A 13,293-nucleotide genomic window follows, 5' to 3' on the forward strand; every position below is an offset into this window, starting at 1 on the left:
AAAGATCATTAATAATGAATAATATTGAACATCAAATATCCAGTGTTATTAATATTTATAGTTTTAATTATATTATTACACAGTGAATAAAAATATTAAGGCCAAACGTTGTAAAAAGACCAAACATTTTACAAAAGTTTCACAAAAATCTTGACCTTTGAATTTTGTCGATTTTGGCCAAAAACGGATTATTTGGTTTCAATTGTGGCCAACTCTCAATTTGATTTCAATTTTACCTACGTGACATGCCACATATATGCCATCATGGCAAACCCTAGGTAAAATGTGAATTTAAGTTCTTAGAATTTTTTTAAAAAGATATTTACACCCTCAAACTTTAAATTGTTTCAACCTTAATTTTTTAAAATATTTAAAAATATTAAATTAAAATTAAAACCCGTTCCTCTACTTTGACATGAATCCATGTCGTGTTCATCACGAAAAAGACGAATGGATTTCAATTATTTCAATTTAAAAAAATTAAAAAATTAATTTCACATTTAAAATATTAATTCGTCCAAAAATTAAAACACCAAAAATACCCCTAAAACTAATTAAATTAAATTAAAAAAAATTGTACTAACCCAACCCAAACCACCCAATCCGACCACCCGCCCGCCTAGTCGCCGTCCGCCCACGACCGGTTTCCGGTCGTCTTCCCCATGTACAGATCCATGCCGGATCTGTTCAGATCCGGCTGGACCTGTTCTCCATGGAGAACAAATCCATTCACAATTTTGTTCAAAAACAAATTCCCAAAATCTATTCACAATTTACTTTGACCAAGCGATGAACACTCTTGCAAATAGATCTTGGCTTTGGACTGAGTCTCGGCGCTCTTGAGAAATATAATTCAACGAATGCCTTTTATTTTTTAGAGCAAAAAGAGAGTGTGCAAGAAAATGGGTCAAACATTGGAAAATTCCTAGTCACGAACTTGCAAAAATAATCATTTTCTCAGCAAGAAAAATTAATGAATTTAATCACAGCAATGATGAGGTCCCTAACGCCGCTCATCTTCTCTTCTTTTGTCGTTCTACAACTAGCTTTCGTTGCGGTTGCTCAGCCGCAGTTCATGCACCAGACCTGTTACGACAACGGATACTATACCGCAAACTCCACCTACCGAACAGACCTCAACACCGTTCTGTCGTCGCTAGTCTCGGACACAAAAAATGACTCTGGCTTCTATAATTTAACCGTCGGCCAAGTAAATTCCATTGCGTTCTGTAGAGGAGATGTTAAGCCTGAGGATTGTCGAGGTTGCGTCGCTAATGCTACTCGTCAGATCTTACAAATCTGTCCTAATCAGACGGATGCAATCGGAGTTTATGATCGATGTAGGTTACGATACAGAAACAGCTCGATATATGGCGTTGTAGACGTATCGCGCATTTTCACGATATGGAACGGAAACAATGCTTCGAATCTCGACGAGTTCATTCAGGCGCAACAAACTTTGTTCCGTAGGCTGCGAAGCGAGACAGCGTCAGGGAACTCAGTTCTAAAGTTTGCAACAGGAAATGAAGCTGTTGGGTTTGATGAAATCTACGGGATGATGCAATGTAGTCCTGATTTATCGCCCCAGCGGTGTGATGAATGCTTGTCTGAGGTTATTTCATATATTATAAACACCTTTTCAGGGAAGATCGCAGTTAGCTCAATAGCACCAAGCTGTGATGTCAGGTTTGATAATAAGCTCTTTTATGACCCTAGTGTAGCTACCTCACCACCTCCACCGGCGCCACAAGAATCTCCGGTGCCTGAGCTTCCTCCTCCTCCTCCTCCTGAACCATCCATAAAAGGCATGGCGTAAAATAATCTGATTACTTGACTGAGAACAGTTGAGAATTTAATATATACCTAATTGAATATATGAATTAATCTCTGCAGGAAATAAGAGCAACACAACGAAGACGATCATTGTAATCGTAGTTCCGATAATTGGCGTTGTCGTAATATTTTCTATCGGCTTGTTCGTCTTTTTTAAGAAACAGAAGCCAAAGAGAGAAGCTGATGAAAGTGAGTAATAATAATTGCCCTGTTTTTGTTTTACATTTACATTAAATTTGACTGTCTGCAACTTTTTTTTCTTCTGAAGATGTAGATGAAATAGAGAATCCAGAATCTTTGCAATTGGATTTTGAAACTGTTAGAATTGCAACAGATAATTTCTGTGAGGAAAACAAGCTAGGCCAAGGTGGATTTGGTGCGGTTTACAAGGTAATAAATTAGCAATATATAAGAGCACTTAATTGATCAATTCAATCTTGGTTGAAATTAGAAATTAAGATTGTGAATATAATTATTGCAGGGGCTACTGTCTAATGGACAAGAAATTGCAGTCAAAAGGCTTTCGAAGAATTCAGGACAAGGTGATTTGGAATTTAAAACTGAAGTCGTACTGGTGGCCAAGCTTCAGCACCGGAATTTAGTTAGGCTTCTTGGTTTTAGCTTGGCAGGAGAAGAAAGGCTTCTAATCTACGAGTTCGTGCCTAATGGCAGTCTTGATCATCTCTTATTTGGTAAGCCGATTTGGCATATTTTAACATTTGATTGGTTAAGTTTATACGTTTTTCATGGACTAGTATAGGCAAGAATTTTGCGTTAGGGTATATATTTACATCGATCATTGAAAGGGTTTATACATAAATGGTTGTTCCGTCATGTAGATCCAAGAAAGCGTGGAAATTTAGATTGGAAAAGTCGTTACAGGATTATTTCTGGTATAGCAAGAGGACTTCTTTATCTTCATGAGGACTCTCAGCTTCGAATCATTCACCGTGACCTCAAAGCTAGCAATATTCTGCTAGATGTCGATTTGAATCCTAAAATTGCAGATTTTGGTATGGCAAGATTGTTCGAAATGGATCAAACTCAAGGCAACACAAATAGAATTGTGGGCACCTTGTAAGTATAAATCAACTAAGATAATTTTTTATATTTTTTAATATCATCCTAAAGGAGCAGTAAAATTAAAAGTTGGTATATATACAGTGGCTATATGGCTCCAGAGTATGCAATGCATGGATTTTTTTCAGTTAAATCAGATGTATACAGTTTCGGAGTGCTACTTTTGGAGATTGTAAGTGGTCAAATGAATAGCTCTTTTGCCGATGAAGAGAGCATGAAGGATCTACTGAGCTATGTAAGTTAATGAATTAATTGTTAGGTTAAACCTAAATTAAATCATGAATTTTAACATATTTTGTAATTATAAGACGGATGTTGACACCGAGTAATTTTTGATAAAACAAAAAATTTAACATGGACATTATAACATGTGTTTAACCTAACATTTAACATTATTTCAGCATTCACATCATTATTTTTTATTAAAAAGTTATTCTGTGTTTTGAATCGTAAAAAAAAAAAATAGTTTGTAGCTCAAATTGTCAAAAGATAAAATTCATGTCATAACTGCAAAATACGCTGAAATTCATGATTTATTTCGTAATCAACCTTTAACTGTTTACCCATATAATATATTTTTGATGTCCTCTTCAAATTACTGTCCAAATGACAATTTTGCAGGCATGGAAAAATTGGAAGGAAGGAACATCAATTAAAATTATTGATCCGAGTTTGAAATCTGGTTTAAGCAATGAAGTGATCAGATGTATCCAGATTGGGTTACTATGTGTGCAAGAAAATGTTGCTGATAGGCCTAGCATGGCTACTGTTGTACTCATGCTAAATAGTTACTCTACTACGCTCTCGGTGCCCTCTCAACCCGCATTTTTTATGCAGAGCCACATTGAATCAGAATTTTCGTCTTCGTGGGGATATAAATCCGAGCGTTGAAATCCTCGCAATCTCGAGCTGTAATGCAGCCATTATTAAGAAATGAGGTTAATCACAGAGTAATTAATTGTCATTCTATGCTGAGGTTGGTCCAATTCTATCATTTGTGTGATAAAAACACAAGTATGTAGTAATATACTTTTCAGATTTGAAATTCAATTTAGTAAAACTCGTTGGTGTTTGTCCCACGCAATAAAACTCTGAGTTTGAACAAACTTTAAAGACTTTGACTTGGGAGTCTTTGGCGATTAGTATTTGTTTGATGGTTAATCTTGGCTTTTTTGGGACTATTAATTAATCTCATTATCTAAACAAAACTTGAGTTTACTTGAAGTTGAAAAAATTAATCATGTTAACAATTTCAATCTTCTAATTTATAATGCTGAATTTCAATCACTGTACATAATAGTATTTAGGTCTAATCACTCAAAAACCCCTTACCTTTAAACTGTTTTTCAATTCCATCCTGACGTTGAAAATTTGTCAATTTTACCCACTTTTAAATTTTCCGTTTTCAATTGTACCCCAATATTTTAATTTTTGTTAATTTTTTTACTTAAATGATGAAATCATTCAATTAATTAAGTTTAAACATGAAATTAAATTCTTTTTTATTCAAAAAAAGTACAAATAAGTCCTTTATTTTTAAAAACTAACTAAAAACCATAATCAAATTAACACTAATTTATATTCTTAATTAATTTAACTAAATTTAAATAAATTTTAAAAATATACAATTAATATATGCGAGACATGGAGAATGTTTTAAATAAATTTTCAAACGCAAAAGACGTTAATTTAATTTTTCAGGGTACAATTGAAACACAAAAATGCAAAATAGGGTAAAATTGACAAATTTTCAACGTCAGGGTATGATTGAAAATGGACTAAAAGGTCGGGGTTTTTTAAGACATTAGGCCTAGTATTTAATAACCAAATCATGTGCTTTGATTCTTTTGAATGTTTAACTGTGATATACATATGGTATTTATGCCAGAATGTAGTCAATAACGAACAGTTTTTATTTTTTTATTTAAATTCAAATTTATAATAATCATTTCATTTGACTAATGCTAGTTTAAATTATGAAATACTGCGCAAAGATGAGTGTGGATTCATATAAACTAGGATTAGGAAAAAAATCATTAAATACTAGTAATAGCTTCCGTCTTAATCACATAATTGTATTAAAATATTTATGAAATGATTCATTGCAAAGATTAAATTAAAATTTCAAAAAGAATAAAGAAGTTTGTGGAAATTTAATTGTAATAAATGAAACGTCCCCACCATAAGAATTGACAGAAGAAACTCCGTGTTGGCTCCAAAAATAAAGCCGCTGAAATGGTCAATGCAGCTCATTCGTGACCTCTCCGTCAATAATTTTATGAAGAAAGGGTCAACGCGCTTCCTAAACTTGTGTCACGTGTCTAATCCAATTTATATTTTTTGGAGCAAATAACCCTCAAACTCTTCATTTTCGGGTCAACTAATCCCATAATGGTATTTTTAAAATGCGTAAAATATAAATCGGAGCTGAGAGATGCAATAAAATAATTAGATACTTCCCTAATTATTGCGATAAAATTATCATAAACCTGTTTTTAAAAATAAAAATATAAATTATGGGGCTATTTGACCCAAAAATGAAGAGTTTTGGGGTTAATTGCTCAAAAAAGTATAAATTGGACTAGATGATCCCGTGTCACAAGTTCTGGGGGCGTGTTGACCCTTTGTTCATAATTTTATCTCTACTAAGGTATAGTACTTCCATAAAAAAAAACTGCTACATATAATTAGGAAAGAAGAAATGAATTTATTTACCTTTTATTTTAATATTTTACCAAATATATAATAATGTTTAAATTTTATCAGTTTGATTAATCATTTTTCAAATTTTAGCTAAATATATTCACGATTCATTAAAAATTGAAAATAGCGTGAGATTTTGTTATATGTCATTTAGAATAAATTTTGTATCATAGATGAACAATAATATGTCAGATCAGTTCAAAATAAGTCATGAGTATATTTGATTAAGATAGAAAAAAAAAATTAATCAAACTGATAAAATTTAAATATCGTAGTAAATTTGGTAAAATTAAATAAAATTATGAGAAAATAAATTTATTTTGCCAATAGCTTTTCCTAGTTGGATTAGCCATATTTGAGTAAAAACAAAAGAAATTACTCTTTGTTATTAAATATACAGTGGCTATGTAATGATTCATTCTTAAAATATTTATAGCAAATTATTATTATGGGATTTTCACATTTATTATAATTAGTATTTTTATTTCTCTTTATTAAAAATTCAATGATTTAGTTTTTTATTTTTATTTTTATTAACATTTTAGTTGTTCCGTCCATTTTTAGTATTAGTCAACTGAGTTAAAGGAATAAATTAAAAAATCCCACTTTAATTAACCATCGAACTCATTATTGTATAATGTGAACCATCACCAAATAATAATAATATGCCACTCTTATCTAATTTACAATAAAAGAATTTTATTTCTTCCTTTTTAATATAATTGTCCATTTTTTCTTTTTATTTTTTGTCCCGAATGTTTGCCAATTTCTAATAAATGGCAATTTTGAAATTAATCTTTCAATATTACCCTTATTTCAAGTCTATAATTTATTTCCGTTATTATAAGAAAGTGAATCAGTCTTGGTATTGAATATCAATTACGATTAAATTTTTTAATTTTCACAATTATGTTGAATTTGAAAGTTTTTCTTGCAATTTTATCTAAAATTTTGAATTTTCCTTTGGAATTCAAACTTTTATATTTTTTATCAATTACGATCAAATTTTAAATATTGTTTAACTTATGAAAAGAGTTACTATAGGAGTTTAGTGCATTGATAGAAAAAAGCAAAGATTTGAAGTTAAAAAATGAAATTCAACTTTTCCAATCTAATTAAAAAAACACCTATTAAATTGGACATAATTATAAAATTTAAAAAATATGATAGTAACTGATAAAAAAAATATAAAGTTTTAAATTTAAAAAATAATCAGGCCAACTAATTATGTTTTTTAAACATTGTGAAAATAGTAAAGTGAATAATTTTTTTTAGAACAGAGGGTATAATTTATATTTACTCCCAAAATAAATACTAACGAAAACTAACGGCTTTTACTAAATTGAAATTCAAATCTGAACAGTATAATACATATTGTGTTTTTCATCACACATAAAAGAATAGGACCAACCTCGGTAGAGAATGATAATTAATTATATATTCTAAAATAATCATGTCACCGAGGATATAATTCTGTGACTGATATCTCGTTTCTTGATAACGGCTGAATTTCAGCTTGCGTCTGTGAGGACGAAGATGAAAATTCCGATTCAATGTGATTATACGTAAAAAAACGCGGGTCGAGAGGGGACGGAGAGTGTAATAGAGTAAGTATTAAGCATGAGTAAAACTGTAGCCATGGTAGGCCTGTCGTCCACATTTTCTTGAACACATAGTAACCCAATATGGATACATCTCATCATTTTACTATTTGAACCAGATTTCATACTCGGGTCAATTATATTAATTGACGTTCCTTCTTTCCAGTTTTTCCATACCTGCAAAATTTGCATTTCGACATGTAAAGGGTAAGGCAAAAATGTATTAAATGAGAAGCAATTAATTCATTCACTTGCATAGTTAGGAAGATTCTTCATGTTCTCTTCGTCCACGAAAGAGCTATTTTTTTTACCAATTACGATCTCTAAAAGTAACACTCCAAAACTATATATATCTGATTTAACTGAAAAATGTCCGTGCATTGCATACTCCGGAGCCATATAGCCACTGCATATATGTACCAACTTTGAATTAAAATGCTGTCATTAGGATGAAATATTGTTGGCCAGATCGAATCCATACACAAAATATATTCATGCGGCCCAAATGTAAACCATATAACGGCGGGCCAGACAATATATCAAATTCAAACTTCTACGGAAATGGATTAGATATTCCATTTCACTTCTATTTTACACATTCTATTCATATCTATCCAATGTGGGATTTTCAATCACACTTAATATTCGGCAGTATAAAATATTCTAACATTGGTTTGGGTTCATGAATCCAATCTAGATAAGAATTTGTGATAAACGATTATCTTAATTAATCGATGTATACTTATTAGGTTCCCACAATTCTACTTGTATTGGCTCGAGTCTGATCCATCACAAACAATCTTGCCAGGCCAAAATCTGCAATTTTTGGATTCAAATCGTCATCTAGTAGAATATTGCTGGCTTTTAGATCACGATGAATAATTCGAAGCCGAGAGTCCTCATGTAGATAAAGAATTCCTTTGGTAATACCGGAAATAATCCTGTAACGACTTCTCCAATCTAAAGTTCCGCGCTTTCTTGGATCTACATGTTAGAGCAAATATGTATAAACTCTTTAAATGATCAATGTGACTATTTATAAAAAATTAGCAATTCTGTTCCACTCTATATTATCATACTATCACATTCTGTTATACGATAATTGTATTATCAACAGGCTTACTAAATAAGAGATGATCGAGACTGGCGTTAGGCACGAACTCGTAAATGAGAAGCCTTTCTTTCCCTGCCAAGCTAAAACCAAGAAGCCTAACTAAATTCCGGTGCTGAAGCTTGGCCACCAATAAGACTTCAGTTTTAAATTCCAAATCACCTTGTCCTGAATTCTTGGAAAGCCTCTTGACCGCGATTTCTTGTCGGGTAGATAGTACACCCTGCAATAGTTGCATCCAAAATTTTAAGTTCTAAACTAAGATTAAAATGAATTAAAAGCTCATCTATATTAATTACTCAATTACCTTGTAAACAGCACCAAATCCACCTTGGCCTAACTTATTTTCCTCAGAGAAGTTATGTGTTGCAATTCTAACAATTCCAAAATCCAATTGCAAAGATTCTGAACTTTCTATTTCATCTACAGTTCAGGAAAAAAAATCCGAGACGATTATAAAAAAAAACGAGACGGTCAAATTGAATGCATGCAATTGATATTACTCACTTTCATCAGCTTCACTCTTTGGCTTCTGCTTCTTAAAGAAGATGAAGAAGCCGATAAAAAATATTACGACAACACCAATTATCGGAACTGTGATTATAATGATCGTCCTCGCTGTGTTGCTATTATTTCCTGCAGAAAGTAATTCATATATTCAATTAGATAATTAATATTTTAACTATTCTCAGTCTAGTAGTCAGATAATTGTTTAGTGCCATGCCTTTTATGAATGGTTCAGGAGGAGGAGAAAGAAGCTCAGGCACTGGCGATTCTCGTATTGGCGGTGGAGGAGGAGGAGACGGTGAAGCAGATACGCTAGGGTCGTAAAAGATCACCAGGTTAAACATTACATAACAGCTTGGTGTCATTAAGCTGACCGCAAACTTCAAGGTTGTCTGCAATATATTGAAGAATGTAACCCAAGCAATAGTCACACGACTGGGCCGATAAATCAGGACTGCATTGCATCAAGGCATAGAGTGTTTCAAATCCAACACTTTGATATCCTGTTGCAAACTTCAGAGTTGAGTTCCCTGATTCAGTCTCGCTTCGGAGCCTTCTGAACAAAGTTTGTTGCGCCCGAGTGAAGTCATCGACATTTGAGGCATTGTTTACGTTCCATCAGCCGAAATAAGGCGATTTGTCTACAACACCATATACCGAGCTGTTACTGTATCGTAAGCTACATAAATCGTAAATTCCGATTGCGTCCGTCTGATTAGGACAGATTTGTAAGATCTTACGAGTAGAATTAGCGATGCAACCTCGACAGTCTTTCGGCCTAACATCTCCTCTACAAAATGCAATGGAATTCACTTGGCCAACCTTAAAATAATAGAAGCCAGAGTCATTCTCTGTCTCGGAGGCTAGCGACGACAGGACGGTGTTGAGGTCTGTTTGGTAGGTGGAGTTTGCTGTATAGTATCCGTCATGGTCGTAACAGGTCTGGTGCGTGAACTCCGGCTGAGCAACCGCGACGAAAGATAGTTGTAGAGCAACCCAAGAACAAGAGATGATCAGCGTTAGAGACCTCATCATTTCTGTGATGAACTTCATTATGTTTTCTTGCTAAGAAATTAATTGTTTTATGGTGTCTTACAAGTTTGGGACTAGGAATTTTCCAATGTTTGACCCATTTTTCTTGCACACGCTCTCCTTTTGTTCTAAAAAAATTGAAGGCCTTCATTAAATTCAAACTTTTATACATTTGCTTAAAGAAATTTCTCAAGAGCGCTGAGACTCAGTCCAAAGCCAAAATGTATTGCAAGAGTTTGGTCCCCGTCCGGAGTGTTCATCGGTCAGTTCAGTTCGATAGTGAAAGAATATTAAAAATGTTTGATTTTTTTTAAAAAAAAAGATTAGTACCAAACAAACGTAAAAAAAAGTAGTTTTGTTTTGTTCAATATGATTAGGTTTTTGATTTAACCAAATAAAATAATATTTATCCTTTTAAAATTCTAATGATTAAAAATAAAAATTCCATGGATGTTAAATTTATGAATCAAAATAAATTGATTGTTAGACTATAATCCGTTCTTTCGGAAAAATTGATTGTTTTATGGAGTTTTACAAGTTCGAAACTTAGTCGTTTAAAATTTGAAATTAGAATTTTGCCTCCCACAAGAAACCTATTTGGCTCAAATCCTCGAGTTTGATAGAATCGGCAAATTATTTCTCGTTTTTAAGAGCATCTCCAATGCACTCTCTAAATATATCAAACTCTCTAATTTAGAGAGTTTTATGCAAAATTTGAAGTCCAATGGACTCTCCATAATTTAAATTTAAAGAAGAGAGTGAGTTTGACTCTCCACATGTAGAGAGTCAAATTCACTCTCTACTTCTTATCTTTTTAATAAAATTTCAAATTCAAAATATATGTACTATCTTTTTGTTTTTAAAAATATGTGTTTTGATTTTATTTTAATATAAAAAATTATAGAAATAAAAATTATAATAAAAAAGTAAATATAATAATTAAATAAATTAATATTTATTGAATAAAACTTTATATTTAGAGAGTCTATTAAAGTAAAATTAAAAAATGTGCTCTTTATATGCAAGATGCTCTCTATTTTATAAAATATGCTCTCTAAAATAGAGAGTACCATTGGAGATGCTAGCATGGTTTTACCCTTCATTTTTTTGTAACTGATTTTGTATTTTTGGTCAAATTAATTTATTTTTTTCAAATTTAATTTGAAACTAATAGGGTGTCTACGGTCTACCTAATTGAAATGTTCGACAGCACTTTTGATTTTTTGAATTTGAATACGGTATCCAATATTAAAGTATCATAACATAACAAACTAGAATTTCTAACAACAAACCTCCCATAGCCGACCACCAAAAATCATCCACCCTTTCCTCTCATAATGCCAACCTTCATCTAAACCTTCCCCTACCTTCAACCATCACTTCAAGAGTCATTTATTTCGAAAATTTCCCAAGTACGTGGTTTTACTATAATATCGAAAAGGCTTTCGCTAGATATGGAGTTTATGGTAAGGTCACAATTGCAAGGAAACATAATAGATGTAACTGTTGTTTTGAATTCCTACGACCGTCGCAGGAACTTGACATCGATTGGGTACTTTCAAAACTGAATATGATAGCCATCGGTAAGTTTAACCTAAGGGCTTTCATCTCGAGATTTCCTGACTACAAACAACCTTCAAAGGGTATTCCTACTATCAAGAACCCAGTTCCTGTCAAAGACAATGCTGCTCCTAAAAGGCTACCTGTTACAGATTCCAAACGTGATAGGAGAAGTTTTGTGGATGTCCTCCGTAATTCTGGTTCTGCTTCAGCTCAGGATTCCGTTATCTCTACATTGGTTTACTCTAATGACGAGATTCAAGCAGACAACGATGAATGGCTTAATCGTTCAACAGTGGTGACATTAAGATCTTCACCGATTACGTTAGATATTTCTCAAGTCTTATCTGAATTGGGTGTTTTATTTGACAAGGTTTATGTGTTAGGAGGCAAAGAAATCTTGATCTCCTTTGTTTCGGCAGATCAAGCTTCCCTTTTCATCAGTATCTGCATGGCTTCTTACGCTGATATCTTTGATTCATGTATCTCAGCTACTGATTATTCCTGCCCAAAATCTATTTTTACATGGATTAAGATTACTGGAATCCCAATTCGATTATGGTCTGAACACTTATTTCTGACAATTGGTAATTTTTTGGGGGAAGCAATTATGGTTGATAAAGGAGTTAAATCTAAATATCGTCTTGATTCTGGCTATGTCCTAATTTCAGCTAAAGGAAAAATATATGATCAGGATATTCAGATTTCTCATCAAGGCAACATTTTCAACATCTCTATCTCAGAATCTGATTTTCCAGATTTACAAGCAAGGCATGATTTTGATCTTTCTGATTCAGAAGATGTTGATTCTGCAGATTATTCACACAGCTCTAGTCCTTCTATTTCCAAAGATAATTCACGCTACCAGGATAATATTCTCCAAAAGGATTCAAACTCCAATGAGGTAGGCGTTGATTCAGTTTTACCTGTTTCTAACGTTTGTTCTGCTGCAAATCCAGAATTGCTGCAGGTTGCTTGCTTTGATAATCAACCTGAGAATCCTCCTTCTCATCTTAATTCCATATGGATAACCACTCGCAAGAAATCTACAGGAAGACCTTTTAAGAAGGTTGATATCATGGGCAATGTTCAATCCCTATCAAACTCTTTGGTTGATATCGATAAGGACATTTCGGACTCCAATGTTCAGTGTATGAATAAACTGTTCAAACAGAAACAGTTACAAGAGGAAGATAGTACATCTGATGAGGTAACATTAACATGGAATGTTGGGAGGCAATCGGATTATTCAGTGAAAAAGACAAAGATTCAACTATTTTGCGATTATCAGAGAACATGTCAAAGGGGAATGAAAATGCTAATAGCTGATTCCATGGTCTATTCTCAAGGTTATTTATTTTTCTTATGTCGTTGCCTTTTAAATTCATTTCTTGGAATTGTAGGGGTGGTCTATTAAGCTCTCGTAAGCAGAGCGATATCCGTAATTTAGTTTCAAATCATAAAATTGCGGTTTTGGGCTTGGTTGAAACAATAAAAGAATCTATGGATGGTTTCCTTGTTCGTAAACTCTGGCCGAATTCAGACTTTGATTTCTCATTCATTCCCTCGTTGGGTGCTTCGGGAGGTCAATTACTGATCTGGAACTCTTCTTTACTGAATGGTGTATCTATATCAAAAGGAAATCGCTGGTTATGCATTGATTTCACGTGGTTCGGGAGTCCAATTAGACATATTCTGATTTATGCAAGCAACTCAGCTGAAGACCGTATAACTTTCTGGGATGAACTCAAACCCTTAGTGGTTTTTCAAGGTACGGTGATCTTAAGTGGAGATTTTAACGACATTCCTAATCCTTCTGAGAGATCAAACTGCTCTGGTTACTCTCCGTCTATGATTGCTCTTAAT

The 13,293-nt window shown here is 33.0% G+C and overlaps 1 protein-coding gene and 1 pseudogene across 1 annotated transcript; one reads left to right on the top strand and one right to left on the bottom strand.

The window, feature by feature from the left end:
* The first annotated feature begins 824 nt into the window (after positions 1 to 824).
* LOC126664297 (cysteine-rich receptor-like protein kinase 44) lies at positions 825 to 4,074 on the top strand. Its single transcript, XM_050356624.2, has 7 exons — positions 825 to 1,805; positions 1,894 to 2,022; positions 2,102 to 2,223; positions 2,315 to 2,525; positions 2,673 to 2,910; positions 2,998 to 3,148; positions 3,535 to 4,074. Exons 1-7 carry the CDS (start codon positions 974 to 976, stop codon positions 3,802 to 3,804), a joined length of 1,953 nt encoding a protein of 650 aa, XP_050212581.1. The 5' UTR covers positions 825 to 973; the 3' UTR covers positions 3,805 to 4,074.
* A 2,865-nt stretch (positions 4,075 to 6,939) lies between these two features.
* LOC126664309 (cysteine-rich receptor-like protein kinase 44) lies at positions 6,940 to 10,006 on the bottom strand (annotated as a pseudogene).
* Positions 10,007 to 13,293: the final 3,287 nt, after the last annotated feature.

The sequence above is a fragment of the Mercurialis annua genome, linkage group LG1-X, assembly GCF_937616625.2.
Source record: "Mercurialis annua linkage group LG1-X, ddMerAnnu1.2, whole genome shotgun sequence".
NCBI lineage: Eukaryota > Viridiplantae > Streptophyta > Magnoliopsida > Malpighiales > Euphorbiaceae > Mercurialis > Mercurialis annua.

Bases quoted from the DNA above. Each gene is read 5' to 3' on its own strand.
- LOC126664297 (XM_050356624.2), top strand. From the start codon at position 974: ATGAATTTAATCACAGCAATGATGAGGTCCCTAACGCCGCTCATCTTC. The intron at 2,526-2,672 runs GTAAGCCGATTT...TCCGTCATGTAG, and splicing joins TCTTGATCATCTCTTATTTG to ATCCAAGAAAGCGTGGAAAT. The intron at 2,911-2,997 runs GTAAGTATAAAT...GTATATATACAG, and splicing joins AATAGAATTGTGGGCACCTT to TGGCTATATGGCTCCAGAGT.